The sequence below is a fragment of the Neltuma alba genome, unplaced genomic scaffold, assembly GCF_004799145.2.
Source record: "Neltuma alba isolate B1F8T4 unplaced genomic scaffold, ASM479914v2 tig00003105_pilon, whole genome shotgun sequence".
In the NCBI taxonomy this organism is placed as follows: Eukaryota; Viridiplantae; Streptophyta; class Magnoliopsida; order Fabales; family Fabaceae; genus Neltuma; species Neltuma alba.
Window position 1 is genome coordinate 19,344 of NW_021633140.1, and position 13,651 is coordinate 32,994.

The 13,651-nt window shown below is 31.6% G+C and overlaps 1 protein-coding gene across 8 annotated transcripts; it reads left to right on the top strand.

Annotated features, from left to right (window-relative positions):
• Positions 1–3,142: 3,142 nt before the first annotated feature.
• On the top strand, positions 3,143–12,308 carry LOC114740310 (ankyrin repeat-containing protein NPR4). 8 transcript variants are annotated; one of them, XM_028928429.1, is made up of 8 exons: positions 7,320–7,425; positions 7,550–7,600; positions 7,862–7,902; positions 7,985–8,098; positions 8,610–9,086; positions 9,992–10,138; positions 11,089–11,504; positions 11,594–12,308. In XM_028928429.1, exons 4-8 carry the CDS (start codon positions 7,990–7,992, stop codon positions 12,206–12,208), a joined length of 1,764 nt encoding a protein of 587 aa, XP_028784262.1. In that variant the 5' UTR covers positions 7,320–7,425; positions 7,550–7,600; positions 7,862–7,902; positions 7,985–7,989; the 3' UTR covers positions 12,209–12,308. The 8 variants fall into 8 exon arrangements, with proteins under 8 accessions (XP_028784265.1, XP_028784262.1, XP_028784266.1 ...); XM_028928433.1 differs by having other exon boundaries at positions 7,988–8,098; XM_028928431.1 differs by having other exon boundaries at positions 7,341–7,402.
• Positions 12,309–13,651: the final 1,343 nt, after the last annotated feature.

A 13,651-nucleotide genomic window follows, 5' to 3' on the forward strand; every position in this document is an offset into this window, starting at 1 on the left:
GATTAATGATGATTATGAAAATCTAACTTCGCATATTATATGGTTAAGAAAAAATAATTTTGTTGATATAACTAGACTATCCATCCAATTAATTAATCAATTAACTTGGCTGGTCAAAAAAATCAATTAATTTAATTCATTCATCTAATCATTCTGAAATGTAAAAACATCAACTATCAACTATTTAATAATAACGATAAGCATAACTTATGTATTAATCTATCCTAATTGATATTTAATGACTTATTTTAAGAGCTAATCTGTTTTCAACCGTATTATATGGGTTAGGATTATTTGGAGTTATTAGTTGAAATTCAGATAAAATATGACAGGCTTCAACAGCTCCTGTTTTTTCACCGTTTCTCCCTGATTTTTTTACAAGTAACTAACCATGCGATGTAGACTGTTAATTTTACTATAATGACAATCATTTTGCCTTCTCTTCAAAGAAAAAATGTGGTGGCAAGTCATTTTGCGCAGGACAGAGATAAAAGTCATTTACAGTTTTCTTCTCTTTTCTCTCTCCTAACTTCACTTCATCATTTCAAATAATATTAATTTTAAAGGAATGACCTATAACAAGAAAATTTTGGCTATGACAAGAAATTTATATTATCTGTATCTATAATTAGAGTAAACTAAAGCCCCCTTTTCTTGTGCCGGCGAGCTAAACACCCCCCCCCCCAAAAAAAAAATTTCTTGCTAAGATGGGCACATTTTTTGAAATTAAATTTTAATTCACCCCATTGTACAGGGTTAGCCTCGTTCACTTAATATGATCTTATTAGATAACAGTTACTTAAAGCACCTTATATTTGTTATATTTTGCACAAAGATATGGATAACATACCATATATCGAATTGAACAGCACAGGTAAGCCCAAAGGAGCTTTGGTTCAAGGGTGATGGCTTTGCATGGGATCTCGATGAAAAACATTTATGAATATATTTTATGAGCTGAAACAAAATTTCTTTCATATACTCATCTCATATTCTGTAAATCATGATTAAAAAGCTATTTATAAGTTATTTTAAACAATCTGATAACTTTATAATGACTCAATGGAGCTTTGATTTTGAGATTTTCATTGGCTCAAGGAATTCATTAGTACTCGTTCGGATTAAAAAAAATAAAAAGGAATATAACAGAATGTAATAATAACTAATGTAATGAGATGATAGTTGCATAGTATTGATCTGGTATGTTATCAATAAATTATGGATTAAATTTTTATATTTTATCTAAAGAGTAAAAATAAATCCGAAATTATATTTTAAACTTTATCGAGATAAAAAAATGGGAAGTACAAATATATCCATGCATTGATTCATGTGATTTTAAATTCATATTACATACTTAAAGTTACATAACAAGAATCACTTGGCATATTGTTGGATTATTTTATTGTGTCCATCAAACGCATGAATCGATAGAATACACGAAGATTATAGATTACTCTAACCAAACATAACAAGGAAAAAAATAAATTTATGTTTGAAATGATTGGTTGAAATGAGATCCATCCATAATGCATTAGATGGTAAGTTTATGTTTGACTTTTTATTACTCTAACACACGCCAATGCCCAATATGTCCTGTTTGTCATCACGATTGAAATCATTTATAAACATGTTTTACGTAAGTCGAAATAAAATTCCTCATATATATTTATCTCGTATTTCGTAAATCACGATTGAAAAACTGCTGATAAACTATTCTAAACAGCTTATAATTGATAAGCCTTAAGAATTTGCGGTCATGTTGGTAATTTTGAACTATCCTATTGTTTCGCGTTGTTTACTTTTTTGTTTGCTTGATTATATAATTGTGGTGTTGGGGCAAATAAACTAGGATATGCAGAACTAATGCATCTGCATTAGAAAGTCTACGAAGTCCAAATGTTATCCATGTATTCATATATGCTTTCTTTTTATCTGCCTATCTTTGAATGCACACACTCACTCACACACACACACACACACATTTCTGGGAAAATGAGGGTTATACATTATTTTCTTGAATTAGAACGCGCAACTTCTTATTTACAAGAAGCATATACGTCACTGAACTGTATGAGCTATAAAATCATTATCTGAGAGTTATATATTATTAATGAAAAATTAATTGAATATTAAAGATGGATAATTGTCACAATTTCTTCTGCTACCACATTCCACACACACATACTACTATGATTCTTAATATAAGATCTAGTTGATTAATCTGAAGAAATTAAGAAAGTCAATTATTTGCAGTAAATAGATGTTATCTTTCCCAAAACACCCTTATTAATTATGTTATTTGAATTACCTATTATAATAACTCCTTAACATATACAATCATTATAGGGATTATTTAGAGAAAAATGAATAAACATTGAAAACAAAATAGATTAAAATCTTATATTTAAAACCAAATTAAATATTAAATTAATTTTTATATTAAAGAAAATATAGTACTCCTTCGATCTTTAATATAGAATCTGATTGTTAAGTTGATTTTAGTCTTGAATATAAGACCTATTTTTCATATTTATCAATTTTTTCTAAATTACCTTTATGGATACTCCCTCAACCGTGATCAAATAGAAAAGGAAGAGAGGATATTAAGAAAGATGATTATAATATTTTAAAAAAAACATATCATATTTTTTATAATTAATTAACTTACCTAATTTTTTTAATATAATTAAATTAGTTAAATATATTTTATATTAAAAATGGGAGGAGCATCTTGTTAGGGTCCATGGCCAAGACAGTGGATCCCACCCCAAAAAAAAAAAAAAAGACCGCTTTCAACTGAGTGTCCCGTGGTACAGGTGTAATAGATATCAAACATTGATTAAGTGGGCACCAGGGACACGTGGAAAGACAACATTCGCTGCTAGATTTCCAAACGATAAAAACAAGGCAGACAGCAATAGCATATTGCGTCCTTTTGGGACAATTTTTCAGCCCCTCACCCACCCCTGACCTTACAGGCTGACCCCACTTCTTTTTTTTTTTTATTATTTACTAAAAGTATTTATTGTTTTCGCTTTTAATTGAAAAATAATATTGCCATTGACTTGACCAAATGCCAGTCTTCCCCTTACTCTTCTCATATAGACTACCCACCTGTGACAGACACAGCATACCTTCACATTTCTTCTGCCTCTTACAGTCTGAGAAGCATCTGAAGTTGGAGCCAACAACATCAACTCCGTGAGTTACTTCATGCACATCTCTTTCAGCTTTCAGGTTATTTGATCTCGTTTTGCCCTGGTATCTTTCAGTTTTCTTCATAACCTTCTGCTCTGTTTGTGTATATTTTCCTAATTAGTCAGCATCATTTCAAATAATATTAATTTTAAAGGAATGACCTATAACAAGAAAATTTTGGTTAAAAAAAAGCTGTAACAAGAAATTTATATTATCTGTATCTATAATTAGAGTAAACTAAAGCCCCCTTTTCTTGTGCCGGTGAGCTAAACACCACCAAAAAAAAAACATTTTTCTTGCTAAGATGGGCACATTTTTGGGAATTGAACTTTAATTCACCGTGTTGTACAGGTTAACCCCTTTCACTTAACATAATCCTATTAGATAACAGTTACCTAAAGCACCTTACATTTGATATATTTTGCACAAAGATATGCATAACATACCATATATCGAATTGGCATAGGCAAGCCCAAAGGAGCTTTGGTTCAAGGATGATGGCTTTGTTCGTGATCTCGATGAAAAGCATTTATGAATATATTTTATGTAAGTTGAAACAAAATTTTTTCCACATACTTATCTCATATTTTCTAAATTATAATTAAAAAACTATTTATAAGCTATTTTAAATGGCCTAATAACTTTATAATGACCCAATGGAGCTTTGATTTTGAAATTTTCATTGGCTCAAGGAACTCATGAGTACTCGTTCGGATTAAAAAAAAAAAAAAGGGAATATAACAGAATGTAATAACAACTAATGTAATGAGATGATAGTTACATAGTATTGATCTGGTATGTTATCAATAAATTATGAAATTAAATTTATATTTTATATAAAGAGTAAAAATAAATAGGAAATGATTTTTTTTTTTTAACTTTATCGAGACAAAAAATGAAGAGTGCAAATATATCCATGCATTGATTCATGTGAGTTTAAATTCGTATTACATACTTAAAAGTCACATAACAAGAATCGCTTGGTATATTGTTGGATTATTTTATTGTGTCCATCAAGCACACGAATCAATAGAATACATATCCTAGCCAAACATAACAAGGAAAAAGTGAATTTATGTTTGAAACGAGTGGTTGAAATGAGATCCATCCATAATGCATTAGATGGCAAGTTCGTATGTGATTTTTCATTACTCTTACGCACGTCAATTCCCAATATAATTGATAACTAAAATTTGTGTGTTGTTAAACAAGAGGAAGGGAAAGAGAGGGATTTTAATAAAAGGAAGGAGAGGGGAGGAGAGTAGAAGGATTTTAATACTCCTCCGGTCCTTAATATAGGACCCAATTCTTGAGTTGGTTTTGGTCCTAAATATAAGACCAATTTCTCATATTTATCAATTTTCTCTAAATTACCCCTATAGATACTCCCTCAACCATAATCAAATAGAAGAGGGAGAGGGGTATTAAAAAAGATGATTATAGTATTTTAGGAAAAATGTGTCACTTTTCTTATAATTAACTAATTTACCTAACTTCCTTAATCTAATCAAATTAGTTAAATGGGTCTTATATTAAGGACTGGAGGAGTATTACCTTATTTGTATTTATAAAAAAAGAGGGGAGGAGAGATGTTTTAATATTACCTCGTTTGATTCATGAGAATAGGGGAGAGAAAAATATTTTGACATGGATAATTTCGTCCTTATTTTATTTAAGATATAGGCATAATAGTCATCATATGACAAAATATGGGTATAATAATTACAACATGACAAAATATTACCCTTTCCTTCCAGATCCTCACAATTTTAGAGGGGAGGTTGAGGAGGGGAAGGGAGGGGAGGAAAAATTAAAAAAAATTTCCCTCCTCTCCTAAAATTTGTGTGTTGCCAAACAAGAAGAAATAATTAAAATCTTTCCCCCTCCCTCCCTTCCCCTCCAAATCTCTCATACCAAATATACTCAACGAGAAGAAGGGGAGGGGAGGAGAGTAGAATGATTTTAATATTACCTTATTTGGATTTATAAAAAAAAGAAGGGATGGGAAGGGTTTTAATATTACCCTGTTTCATTCATGGGGAGAGGGGAGGGAAAAATATTTTTACATGGACAATTTCGCCCTTATTTTACTTAAGATGTAGGCATAATGGTCATCACATGACAAAATATGAGTATAATAATCACAACATAGCAAAATATTACCCTTTCTCTCCAAATCCTCCCAATTTTAAAGGGGAGGTTGAGGAGAGGAGGAGAAGGAAAATTTTTTAAAATTTTCCTTTCCTCCTAAAATTTGTGCGTTGTCAAATAAAAAAAAAATGATTAAATTCTTTCCGTCTTCCTCCCCTCCCCTCCAAATCCTGGTCGTGTTGGTAATTTTGAATTATGCTAGAGTTTCACTTTGTTTGTTTTGTTTTGTTTTTGTTTGCTTGATTATATAATTATGGTGTTGGGGTAAAATAAATTAGGATATGCAGCAATAATGCATCTGTATTAGAAAGTCTGTGAAGTCTAAATGTCATCAATATGTATTCGTTAATGTTTTCTTTTTATCTGGCTATCTTTGAATACGCACGCTCACTTTTCAGGCCAAAAAAAGAACACACTCACTCACGCATGCGTATATATTTATTTCTGGGAAAATGAGAGCTATACAATATTTTTTTGAATTAGAGGGGTGGACATTAATAATATGAGATGATAAGTAAAATCGAACTTGCAACTTCTTATTTACAAGAAGCATATGTGTCACTAAACTATATGAGCTATAAAATCATTATTTGAGATTATATATTATTAATGAAAAATTAAATGAATATTAAAGATGATGGATAAATATCACAATTTTCTCCACTATGAGGTTCCACCAACACACATACTACATTCAGTTCTTAATATAATATTTAGTTAATTAATTTGAAGAAATTAAAAAAATTAGTTATTTGTAATAAATAGATTTTATTTTTATTATGACACTTTTATTAATTATGTATATTTGAATTACCTATTAATAATAACTCCTTAACATATACAACTACTATAGGTATTACTTGAAAGAAAAATAAATAAATATTAAAAATAAAATAGATCAAAATCTTATATTTAAAATCAAATTAAATACCAAATTAATTTTTATATTAAAAATAATATTTGTTAAGACGCAAGGGGCAACGGTAGATCCAAACCACAAAAAAAAAAAAACAAGAGTATTCCATGATAAAATTGCAATAAGTCTCCACTCAAGAGAATTAAATATAAAAAAAATCTCTTAAAATCATCAAATTATTTTGAAGTCCTAAATGACGTTATTGTAAGCGATTCCATTTGTTAAATTATCAAATTGTCTTTTTTTTTAATTTTACATTAACAACTAAAAGAATAGCTATTAACAATTTAAGGTGTAACGATTAATGACTATCATGACAGCTATTGATAGAAAATGTATTGTCACTAATTGTCACGATAGTTGTTAATCGTTACACCTTAAGTTGTTAATGATTGCTTTTTCAGTTGTCAATACAAAATTTAAAAAAATAATAAAAATAATTTAATAATTAAACAGATAAAATATTTTGTAATATGTTCTTTTAGAACTTCAAAATAATTTGATAATTTTAAATGATTTTTTTATATTTAATTCTCTTGGTTGGGGTTTTATTGTAATTTTCTTGTTTCATGGTGCGAGATAATGGATGTCAGAAATTAAGTGGGCCCAGTGGACACGTGGAAACTAGATTTCCAAACATCAAGAACCAGCGGGACAGCAGCGGGATGTTGCTTCCTTTTCGGATAATTTTTTAGCCCCACTCACCGCTAACCCTTCCACCTTTGTGTTTTATTTTTATTAATTAAAATTATTTATTGTTTTCACTTTTAATTAAGAAAAAAGTTAAAAAAAAATTATAAATAGAAAAATTATAAATAGGGGTTCATTATAAAATTAGTATAGATTTTGACAATAATTGATAAACAAATAATAACAATTTTATGAACGGGTCTTGTATGTAATTTTTTTAATTTTTAAAATTTCTTTCTGCGATTTTTCCTTTAATTAAAAAATAATATTGCCATTGACTTGACCAAACACTGGTCTTCTGTCTTCTTTTAACTCTTCTCATTTGGACTATGACAGAGAGCAGACCTTCACATTTCTTCTGCCTCTTACAGTCTGAGAAACAGTAGTAGTTGGGAACAACATCGACCCCATGAGTTAATTCTAGCAAATCTCTTGAGCTTTCAGGTTACTTGATCTCATTTGCTCTGGTATCTGTCAATTTTCTTCATAACTTTTTACTCTGTTCGTGTATATTTTCCTAATTAGTCAGCATCACTTTTTCCTTTTTCCAAAAGATTCATTACTTTAGATCTGCTTGTTCATCACTTTCAGAGGCATATTTGCTGGAGAAACAAAAGTCCAGATTTCAGTTCAAGTCTCGAGGTAAAGAAAAGTTCTTAAATATGGAAAATTCTTAGTTTATTACAGGACGAAGAAAACCGGCATAGTGTATATTTAAATAGCAGCAGGAAAAAAAATGCTCAAGAAGCTGTGCAGTGTATATGCTTTTGAATGCATGATATTTTGCTCTCTTCAGTACAGTGATTTTGGCAAAAGCACTTTTTCATCATATTTATTGCCAACAAGGTCAAAGAGCACTTCTACTCACTGTTGCTAAGTTATTTCATTTGTTTCTCTGTTCACATACTTCACGGTCTAATTAAATCACTATCAGAGTATTTGAGGTACAAATAACAAAACTACAAGAGGAGAATGATTTGTTATGTCTATAAAAGTACTTAATCAAATTTGTGTTTGCTTTACAAGGAGAAATGGCTACATCTGATGCACATTCAACAAGTTCAGAACCACATCAGCGGCTTCAAAGGGTTGTTTCAGCTCAGTTTAGGACGCCTTCCCTTGATCTATTATCAGATACAGGTAATATCTCTATCCTATATATGATGATTCACATGCAAGTTTCTTCATGGATCAAGCTCTATTTTCCTTTTTCCAGAACTACAAGTTAAAACTATGTAAGCGTCCTTGACAATAAACTCGGCCGTATCAATATATTAGTTGGTGTAATATCAAAGTTTGGATCTGCAAAGACAAAAGTTCAGAATTTGTAAAGGGTCCTATGTTCTAATTTCAGATGATATTTGGCTCATACATCTCTGACTTTTCAGGTTACTGACTTCAGGTGTTTCGATTTAAACTTTTTTCATGTTAAACCTCTACGTAGCAACCAATACCTGTCATTTGAAAGAATCTTTCGTCTGTCATGAGTTATACCAGCAAGAATGATGAAAACAACACTTTCTAATTACAGATTAGCTGCTTCATGTGACTCAACACTGAACTTCCTACTCTCAAGCACAAGAAATCCAAGGATTCTAAACAAATCTGAATCCACTAAATTTTTTTTTTTTTAATCTGTTACTTGTTTCAGAAGAAGCCAGAGAAAAATACTTCAAAATTTGTGTACCTCTTCGTAAAGCAGCATTGAAAGGTGATTGGAAAGCAGTATGGCACATCATAGAACAAGATTTGACCCTTCTGACTGCGGCCATAACCAAGGGTTGGTTAACGGTTCTTCATGTCGCAGCAGGAGCAAACCATGTCCACTTGGTTGAAGAGTTGGTGAAATTAATGGAGCGGAATGACTTGGAATTACAAGACCAAAAAGGGAACACAGCCTTCTGCTTCGCTGCTGCATCTGGGAACATCAAGATTGCTGAAATAATGCTACAAAAAAATGTATTCTTGCCAAATATCAGGGGTGGACAAGGAGTGACTCCTGTCGTCATGGCTGTTTTACAAGGGAAATGTGAAATGGCATCGTATCTATATCCTAAAAGTTATGAAATATTTGACGACTGGGATTGGAAACTACTGTTCTTCATTTGTATCAACTCTGGAATCTATGGTAAGTATAAGGTCCCCAAGCTGTCAATCAGTATAGGGTGAGAGGCAAAATAGTTTATTTGAGCTTTAAAGTTGATAAACATATCATTGTTATTTGCTCCTGATCAGAAGATCTTGGGGGATAAGATCTTGGGGGAAAATAGAGATGATAGAAATAGTCTTTGCTCATGCCTGCGCTAATTGGTCTGCCAAGCTAGCTTTCACAGTAAACTTAGAGGGATTTAAGGCTTTGGATCATTCAAGTCATGTTTACCACAAGCATTGGAGGGCCCACACTCATGTTCCTTAATTTAGTTGGTAAAATTCAACATACTACTTCTGGTTTTTAATATAAGAGCTAGTTAATTAATTTGAGTAGATTAAAAAAATTGGTTAGATATTTATAATAAATAAGTGTTGTCTTTCCTAGAATATCCTTACTAATTATGTGTATTAGCTAAAACTACCATTTGATAGAATTTTTAACATGTGCAACTACTATAAGAACTACTTAAAAAAAAAAAAAAGATAGATATAAGAAACAAAGTGGATTTAGGTCTTATATTTAGAATTGAGTTAAACTAGCTCTTATATTAAGGACCGGAGGTAGTATAGGGTGGACTTTACAGAATGAAAGGTTCAACCAATATATAACCATCGAGCAATGGATGAATGATCAAAACACAAATAATTGACTGTTTCATTTATGATTTTCACCTTTCTTAAAATTGCATGGTGAGAGCACTCAAAATTAGTCATATGTGTGATTCCGCTTGATGTAGTGTGTGAACTACAAGTACCTCACTTAGTTACACATCTCTAAAGCAATGTACGAATTGTAAACAAAGAAGTTGAAGCATATACAAGTAGACACCAACAATTATGTATTAGAATTTGCAATTCAAGCATTATTGGAACGTCTTGCAGATTTAGCCTTGGTACTGCTACAAAAGAGGCCAGAGCTAGCTTTAGCTCAGGATGGAGAAGATGGCACAGCTTTGCATATGCTAGCTCGAAAGCCTTCAAGTTCTGGTTGCCAGAGTCCCGCACATCAAAAACAGATCATGAAGTCCAGTAAGTGACTACAATCAACACTATCAGGAAAACTAAGTAATTAGATTATTTTGTCCATTTATGTTATTTATTGGGCAGAAGAAGAAATACTTAATATTCCTGATTACTTGAAAGAAGGAAAGCAGGATGGTGAAAGAAGCTACCATCAGTTCTTGCTTTAAAGATTCTCAAGAAGAAAACGGTTCTGTGCTTGGTTATTCTTATTTTCATTATGGCAGGCATAGGCTGAATCTAATTTTAAAAGCGAAAGTACTCCAATCATCCTATACATAACTATTGACCCAAGGAAGATGCTACCTCCGACCCTTAATATAAAAAGTAGTTGACTAATTTGAATAAATTAAGAAAATTAGTTAAGTTAGTTATTTGTAATAAATAGGTGTTGTCTTCTTTATAATACCCTTACTAATCATATGTATTGACTAGAATTTTCATTTAATGGAATTTTTAACATGTGCAACTATTATATGGACTACTTTAAGAAAAAAAGGATACACATGAGAGACAAAATAGATTGAGGTCTTATATTTGGGATCAAGTTAAAAGTCAAAGTAACCCTTATATTAAGAACGGGTAATACAAAGCAAAGATGCTTGACTCATAAATAAATGTATTCATCCAAGGGTAAGACTAGGAATAGGTTGTCAAGGACAAATTCAACTCAAAAATCAAAACATCAAGTTGCGATGTGGCTGTTTTTCTGTATGGTCATCTATAGCTATATTGCAATATCTAACTTTTCGTTCATTTGAATGCACTTTAGGATTAAGTGCCGATGCATTTACGCCACACATTTATACTAGGTGGGAAGGACTAAACTCTAGACTGCTTGGTTAAAAACACAGCAATATTACAAATGCTATAAATATGTTATACTGTGTGGAATTGATTTTTTATGACCTTTTTTTTTCCTTGTCTTACTTCTTCATTACATAACTAAATTGTTTCAGGTGTGAAGCAGAACCTCGCTATTGAGCTTGTTAGGAATATTTGGAATGAAATTCTTCTTCAAGATGAGTCGAGCATGATGAGACTCATAAGAGAACCTTCACAAGTTATATTCAATGCCGCTGAAGTTGGAAATTTTGAGTTTCTAGTAGAGCTTTTGAGCAGCTACCCTGATTTGATGGCGGAAAAGGATAGCAGAAACCGAAGTATAATACACATCGCTGTTTTGTATCGTCATGCTAGTATCTTCAACCTCATACATGAAACAGGTCCAAACATGGACTCTATAGTTTCTTCTGTGGATGTTACTGATAAATGCAATTTATTGCATTTTGCTGCAAAACTAGCACCGCAAAACCGACTTGACTTGTTCTCAGGAGCAGCTTTTCAGATGATGGTTGAGCTATTATGGTTTGAGGTATCTTACCCTTATGGTTTGTGTATGTATGATTTCATGAAGCTGAGAGGCTGTTAGTTCCATAACAAATTCACGTTCTAATGTGGCAGGAAGTGAAGAAGATATTGCGACCATCATTCATGGAGATGAAAAACTCTGAAGGCCTAACTCCTAGAGAATTATTCACCAAAGAGCACAAAAAACTGCTAAAAGAAGCAGAGTCTTGGATGAAGGGAACTGCAAAGTCTTGCATGGTTGTTTCAACACTAATTGCTACGGGAGTATTTTCTGCTGCATTCACCATTCCTGGTGCTAACAACAATGACACAGGAGATCCTAACTATTTGAAGAAGCTACCATTTCAGATATTTGCTGTGTCAGATGCATCTGCATTTATTTCATCCTCAACCTCCATCCTAATCTTCTTGTCTATCCTTATCTCACGGTATGCAGAACAAGATTTTCTCAAGTCACTGCCATCGAAGTTAATATCTGGGCTAATAGCACTGTTCATCTCCATCATCTGCATGATGGTAGCTTTTAGCAGTGCCTTCTTTGTGACATATTATCATGGTCCAAAGTGGGTCCCCTGGCTCATTTCAGTACTTGCATTTGTACCAATACCTCTGTTTTTGTTCCTGCAATTCCCTCTTTGCTTAGATATACTCTATACCAAATACTTCTTCAGGTCTCTTTTCCGACCAAATAATCATATACTGTACTAGACTCTGTAATTCTGTGTATGAATAGAGTACGTTTAGTTGGGTCAAAATGTATTGTATTTTATTACAATAATAGGATGTGCTTATGGCCAAGTTGAAGGAAGATGCAATTCTATGTTAGCGCACATATTTCATTGATCCTTTCCCCAATCTTGAACTTGACTCGATTGAATTATTCTGCTGTACTATAAGGTATAGTTTTTATTAAATTTAGACTGACTAATAATATGAAAAAACTCACAAAACATGTTAAAGTAATACTCCTTCGATCCTTAATATAAGACCTAATTATAGAGTTAATTTTGTTCATAAATATAAGACTTATTTCTCATATTTATTAATTTTTTCTAAATTGCCTTTGTAGATACTCCTTCAACTTAACGAAGTAGAAGAGTGAAAGAGAATATTAAAGAAGATGGTTATAGTGTTTTAAGAAGAAAAACATGTCATATTTCTCATAATTAACGAATTTACCTAACTTCTTTAATCTAATCAAATTAGTTAAATAAGTCTTATATTAAGAATCAGGGGAGTATAAAAATAATTTATGCCTCAGCGTTAAATATAGCCCCTACAAAGCATGGTGTGACTGCAATATCATACTTCATGATAGGGGTAATTTATTTTGACACTTTTATTATTAGTTTTTTCCTTTGGAAAAATAACACAAAAACACTTACTCAAAGCCAACCGTTTATTATTATATATGATTAATATCCTTGAGCTACTCATATATAAAATATTAGGCGTAGATCGTTTTATATTGTATATGCATATTTCATGCGCATATCATAAAATTATACCTGATCAAAAATTATGGTTTTAAATATGCGTATGAGTGTCTCGCTCATAATTTAATTGCGATTATTGTGTGCGTGTGTGTGTAGTTGTGGCCTGAATTAATTATGATCTAAATATGGATATAAAACTGTGACTAACCCTTGATTTGGGAAAGATTATTTTAGACGCACGTGGTTGGCTGAACCATGTGGTTTGATCAAAGGTTAACTAAATTGCCGCTGAACTGACCATGGTTTTTCTTAACACTGATGATTAATTAACAAATAATTTAGTCACGATTTTATCAATAAGTGGTGTGGTCAGTAAGCATTTTGAGATATACGATTCATTTAGTTTGCAAAAGCAAATTGTTACATATCTATGTGTATGCTCGTTAGTGGTTAGTGGTTAGTGGCTATTTAATTAGCTTAATTTGTAACAAAAATAATTGGGGGGACCTATATATAATTACTATTCCGTTAGATCTTCAAATATTAAATCCACCATATGTCTTCCCGATCAAACAGTTTCACAGTTTCATTAAAAATAATTTATTAAAAGTTAAGCAGTACTTAACATGCAAAACAATCCCAAATTCTAAAAACCTACTGCCCCCAGTCGTCAAACTCACGAGTTTAAACAAACTTGTGAGAATGAGATAAACTC

Bases quoted from the DNA above. Each gene is read 5' to 3' on its own strand.
- LOC114740310 (XM_028928432.1), top strand. From the start codon at position 7,990: ATGGCTACATCTGATGCACATTCAACAAGTTCAGAACCACATCAGCGG. The intron at 8,099-8,609 runs GTAATATCTCTA...TACTTGTTTCAG, and splicing joins TGATCTATTATCAGATACAG to AAGAAGCCAGAGAAAAATAC. The intron at 10,139-11,088 runs GTAAGTGACTAC...AAATTGTTTCAG, and splicing joins AAAACAGATCATGAAGTCCA to GTGTGAAGCAGAACCTCGCT.